Genomic DNA, 5,847 nt, shown 5'->3' with positions numbered 1-5,847 from the left:
TGGTGATTGACATTGTGGTGTGCTTGCAGGCTGCTGCCTTCTCCTCTCAAGGATGCAGTGGAAGTGTCAACCTGGAGAAGATGCTACACAATGCAGGAGGTGAACTCTGCCCTGAGTAAAATCCAGCTGGTGGGATATTCTCAAAAAATCGTAAGTGTTGAAACCCTTGTGAGTGCCTTCATGAGGGCCACCCCTGTGTTGAGTCCCTGGGGACGTGTGGCTCTCTTTGTCAAGCTGCCCTGTCACCTTTGTGCTGATTCCAGGAAAAAGGGATGTCGGCAGATTTTCTCCACTCTCCTCGCTTTTCGGTGGTACTCGTTTGTCACCCCCATTCCCTGACACCAGTTAGAATGGCCAGTTAGCCATGAGTCTGGAGACCTGTCCCGTCCTGTCACCCGAGAAACCAGACACAGCTTTGCCTGTCTGAGACGTAGGCCATAGGAAACAGAAGCAGTCGGCCTAGATGATGAGGATTCCTGTTCTGTTGTTGACCTGCACAGAGCCATTCAGAGCTGAACCTAACCTAAAGTGGACAGGAAAAGTAGCCTTTGACCCTTGTGTCCCTGGTAACAGATAGTGAGCAGAGCCCGAGGTGGCAGAGACTACAGGATTGCTTCCGTTGTCCACTGCACGGGCTCTGTTACTTCCCTTTTTCTTCAGTTTGCTTTAAAATAAGGACATTTCAGTTGCTCTTTCCTTTGAACTGACTTAGCTTGCTGACAGCTGGCATGTTCTCTGTGTGGTTTCTTCTAGGAGCTTTTTGGTGCTGTTCAGGTGACCCCTCTGAGCTCTGGCTATGCCCTAGGAAGCTCCAACTGGATTATCCAGTCCCATTATGAGAAAGTGTCTTATGTCTCTGGATCCTCCTTGCTTACCACACACCCTCAGGTAAACTAACATTTCGTCATCAGCATGTGCCTGTTTGATTCAAATTCAGAATGTCTCCAGTGTACTGTGAGCAGTTTTACACCTTCATAATCTCTGTTTCTTAGATATTCTGGGGAGTTAGAACTGTTCAGCCTTACGGCCAGGATTGTGCTTTCCTTGGAAGGAATTCTGTTGTCTCAAGGTCACCTCTGGGTTGATGATTCCTAGTCCTCCCAAGACCCTGCCTGGCCTGATGTAGGCCATAGAGATTGTTGACTCTTTCAGCACATACTAACTGTGCAGTACTTACTGAAGGCAGGTGTCAGGCACTAATCTCAGTGTCAGGGTTGAGTGACCACCAGGCAAGGTCTCCGCTTGTACATCTTGTCTTCAGTCGATAGTGTCTAAGACCAAGATGAGCAAGGAAATGTGCTGTGTGATTTCAGACTGCGGTAGGAGTCCTGCGAACAGCACAGCAAGTTTATTTCGAGAGGAATGGAGGTAGTCTAGCAGGTTTATTTCAAGAGGAATGGTGGTCCATCTGAAGCCAGGATTGAAGAGCCATGTGAAGCTGTGGGACAGAGCCTACAGAGATGCTGATGAAGAAGAGTCCCAGAGCAGAGCAGGCAGGGTGTGTGAAGAGCAGAGAAAGTTCCCTGTGACCACAGTGTACATATAGCCAGGAAAGGAGCAAGGCCAGCTCACACGGGCCTTTGTAGACCGTGATGAGGTCTGGTTGTTTTGTTTTGTGGTGCAGTTGTGGTGTGTATTCTTGTAGTGTGGGTATGTGCATGTGTGTACACATGCATGAGGAAAACAGTCAAGGCCAGGTGTCTTTTCTTGATCCATCTCTGCCTTGATTCCTAGAGCCAGGCTCTCTCACTGAACTTGGAGCTCACCAATTCTGCTGGACTGGCTAGCCAGTGAGCTTCATGGATCTACCTGTCCCCAACTAGATAGGTTACAGGCATGTGACGTCAGACTCAGCTTTTTAAGTGGGTGCGTGGGATCTGAACTCAGGTCCTCATGCTTATCCTGCAGGCACTTTACCCACTGAGCCACCTCCCAAGCTCCACCCTATTGTATATTTTGTTTCATTGAAACAGGGTCTTACTGTCTAGACCAGGCTGGCTTTCAACTGATGGAGATCCACCTGCCTCTGCCTTCCAAGCGCTGGGATTAAAAGTGTCCCATTGTATTTTAACATGGAGGGGAAGCTATTGTATATTTGGCAGTAAGTTACACATAAACATTGTTATGAATATAATATTTAATCTTCGGGTTTTGTAGAGAACTTTCTGTTTGTTTGTTTGTTTTTTTTTTTAAGCCCTGGTTCTTTTGTGGTTGTAAAGGAAGAGTGCTCAAGATTAGGTAATCAAATGCTGAACATACAGATAACTTGTGGGTGTCCCTGTCACATTTTACCTGGAATTGGTTACTTTATGAATGTAACCTTACAATGTTTTTTGTCTGCATAATAAACAGAAGTTGAGGCTTAGACCAGGAGCCCGGGCCCTTCTGCCTCCTTTGTAGTTCTGCCCTCTCCCTGACAGTAGCTTTGGGCGATACCACAACCACCTCCTCCTGTCTCAAGTGTGCTTTCCCTGTGCTCTGCTCCTCATGTTTTAGAAATATTTGCTGTATTTGTGACAGATAAATGTATGATTTAATCATGATATTTGTATGTGTATGCATACATATACACCTTACAGAATGACTAACTCAATTATCTTACTCCATTTTCAAAGAGGAGAAAACAGTTCTGTGCCCTGTGTGAAACACTAGGTACTGCTACCTGTCTGTAGTGTTTATTCATGTTTTCTGTTGGGGCGGGGACAGGGTCTCCTGTGACCCAGGCTGGTCTCAAACAGCTAAGGATGACCTTGAACTCTGTCCTCCTGCCTCTACCTCCAGAGTGTCCTGACAGGTGTACCACCTCCCCTGACTCATATCTTCTTTTATGACCAACTTTTATCTCAAGGTCTGCAGGAGACAAGTTCCTGTGTTTTCCTGTAGCTAGCAGAATTCTGGGCCCTTCCCGCTTACTGAGATCAAAATTCCATCAATGTCATCATAATCTGCCTCATTGAATCAAATTTTTTTTATTGGCAGCTTCTTTCATTCTTGATGTATTCTGCCCTAAAAGACAAGAGGATGACTTGGCTGCCAACTGCTCTGATTTGTCCTGCTTAGATCAAAACCTTTACAGTACAGTTGACGTAATTTCCAGTAAATTGGCCTTACAAGGGCCATAAATTTAAAGGGAAAATAAGGTCTTGAGAATAATGAGCAACATACCTAAATAATTGGTTTAATTTCTAGTTGGCAACCTGTACTATATGTATCAAAGGGAAAAAAATAGATTTTTCCTTCACCCATATTGTTGGTTTTATATTGAATATATGGGAATAAAGAAATTTTAGTTTGAAAAACGCATGATGGTCCACTGTAGAGGTTCAGAAACTGCCAGGGATGTGTCTGGCCCACACTTATTCTGGGGAGAAAATTAATTAATGAAATAAGCCAGGTTTTATTGGGTTACAGACACACCTGTTTGTGAACCGCTTAGAACTCGGCATATGCTGTGACGGCAGATTTAAAGTTAAGCTTCACAGAAAGTCTGCTGTCCTCTGGCCTGCCTGATTGGAGCCCCTGCGAGCAGAGAGACACAGCACAAGCTGCTGCAGTGGTCTCTAAGACAAGAGTACGAGGCTTCTGCCTAAGCTGGAAGCAGCGGGAGTGGAGAGGTGGCTTTGAGAAAACACAGGCTGAGCCGGAGAACGGTAGTACATGCCTTTAATCACAGCAGTTGGGAGGCAGAGGCAGGTGGATCTGTGAGTTCAAGGCGAGCCTGGTCTATAATTCTACAGTGTAAGTTCCGGGACAGCCAAGGCTACACAAAGAAACCCTGTCTTAAAAAAAAAGGGGGGGGGGAGATAGGAAAGTCTTTAATGCTGGGTGACAAGATGGCTCACCAGGTAATGGCGCCTACTGCCAAGTCTGATGACCTTAGTTCAATACCTGGGACCCATATGGTAAAAAGACCTGACTCCCACAGGTTGACCTCTCACCATGCCACAAGTGCACACAAATGCTCACAAAATCATGACAAATTTCAATATGATACTTTTAAATGGAGAGCAACTACTGGTGGCCACTGTCTTCAGGGGAGGAAAATGGAAGTAAAAGATTCTGTGCATGGGTGACACTGAGAATAAGGATAATGCATTTGACAAGGAGTTGGCAAGGTGATCATCTGTCTCAGAAGGAGGGTGTAGATAATGATGGATGTGAACAGAGACTATTAGCTAGAAGTACAAGACCGGAACCTGGGTTGGAGGCAAGTGTAGAAACAAATTGGAGAATCATCATACTTATTTTGATTGTATAAATAAAAGGCCAAGGGCCAAAGATCGGCCAGTAGGAAAATATTTACTAGTAGGCTGTGAAAGGAAGAAAAGCAGCCTTGTGTAAGTATGGGTAGAAGGAGAGTATCCCGAGCAGGAAGGAAGGGCACAGGTTCCCAGCGCTCACTCGGCAGCCATGCCAGCTGTGTGGCTCCAGAGCACCCTTCGATGGTGTCATCTGCAGCCTCGCTCTTGTGTCCCTTCCTTCCCCTTAGAGCGGAAGTCTCCAGTCCCACTGTTCACACAGGCGGCGGTAGCCGGTGATTTGTAGTGAAGTTTAAAGGCGGTGCTTTTATAATCCCTGATGAGTGTGTTCATGGTCCACACCTATTTAGGAAGGAGTTTTTGTTTTGTTTTGTTTTGTTTTTTTTAGGCCTGCTCCTTATAGACTGTCTGAGAGAACCGTGTGCTCTGTAGACTGTACATGAATATTTGTTCTCTGTTCTGCCCTTTACTTCCTTCCTTATGTTAGGGTTAACTCTGTTCTACCCCATTTAACTCTCCTGTTGGAATTTGGTATGCAGTGCTCTGTGCTTCATCTTAAATAGGTTATAACGGCCTCTACCGTCATCACTCCTTCAACACCCAATGGTATTTTACTGCATTTTTGGTTTTAGTCTATTCTACCCGGTTATACTTGGGTTAGACAGGATTGGTTTTTGGTTTTTTAGTCTGTTCTATCCGGTTAAACTTGGGTTAGACAGGATTGGTTTTTGTTTTTTTGTTGTTTTTTTTTTCCGGTTTTGTTGCTGTTAGCACAATTAATTGTACGTACTGATGTATTTCACCGTGCTGTTTCCACACATGCATGCAATGCATATTGATCATACTGAGCCATTGTCGGCTCGCGCTCACCACCCCTCTTCCCAGTGCCTTCTAATCACTGTCCTCCTTTGGTTTGGGATGGGGGAGTGGAGTGTGGGTTTTTTTTCCTTTCTGCACATGAGAGAGAACACAGAGTACTTTGCTCTCTGTGTTTCTATAGCTGCTAATTTCCTAATGTACTGTTCCAGTTGCCTCCATTCCGCTGCACATGACAAGACCGCTGCTGTTCTAGCTGAATGGGCTGTGTTGCATGGATAGCTGCCATATTCTCTTCGTGAGTTCATGTCTTTGCTTTGTTTTCTCGAGGTCTTGTTGTCCACACTCTCATAATGTGCATTCCTCCCATAAATCTAAAGAAAATATTTTACATTTTAAAGCCCTTAAAACTGTTGTTCAGATTTAAAGTAGCCACTCATTTTCCTGGTTTCACTTTGTATTGTTGACAATTTTTTCTTTTGGATTTTCTCAAAAGTTTTGTTGTTTGTTGGTTTGGTTTGTATCCACTACTTTGATGTGGATACTCCATGGTGAAAGTTAAATGTCATACAATTTCGACTAGGGCCACAAGAAAGGTACAAGCAGGCCCTGAATTTGTTGGAGCTTCTGGCTCACTTAACTTGGCCCCAGGAAGCCAGGAGAGGAACACAGGAACACAACGGGCTGACATCTGTGTCTTTCTCCTTTGGCTGTCTCCATTGTTTGTCTCTTCTCTCTCTCTCTCTCTCTCTCTCTCTCTCTCTCTCTCTCT

General features: G+C 44.9%; 1 protein-coding gene across 1 annotated transcript in view; it reads left to right on the top strand.

Annotated features, from left to right (window-relative positions):
- LOC101982396 (integrator complex subunit 9) overlaps nt 1-5,847 on the top strand; it is a 54,584-nt gene that overhangs the window by 18,142 nt on the left and 30,595 nt on the right. The window contains exons 4-5 of the mRNA XM_026783168.1: nt 30-150; nt 754-888. Coding sequence (XP_026638969.1) covers nt 30-150; nt 754-888 — 256 coding nt within the window. The remainder of the gene's footprint in view (nt 1-29; nt 151-753; nt 889-5,847) is intronic.

Source organism: Microtus ochrogaster, chromosome 17 (genome assembly GCF_000317375.1).
Source record: "Microtus ochrogaster isolate Prairie Vole_2 chromosome 17, MicOch1.0, whole genome shotgun sequence".
NCBI lineage: Eukaryota > Metazoa > Chordata > Mammalia > Rodentia > Cricetidae > Microtus > Microtus ochrogaster.
This window is presented reverse-complemented; position numbering and strand designations above follow the sequence as displayed.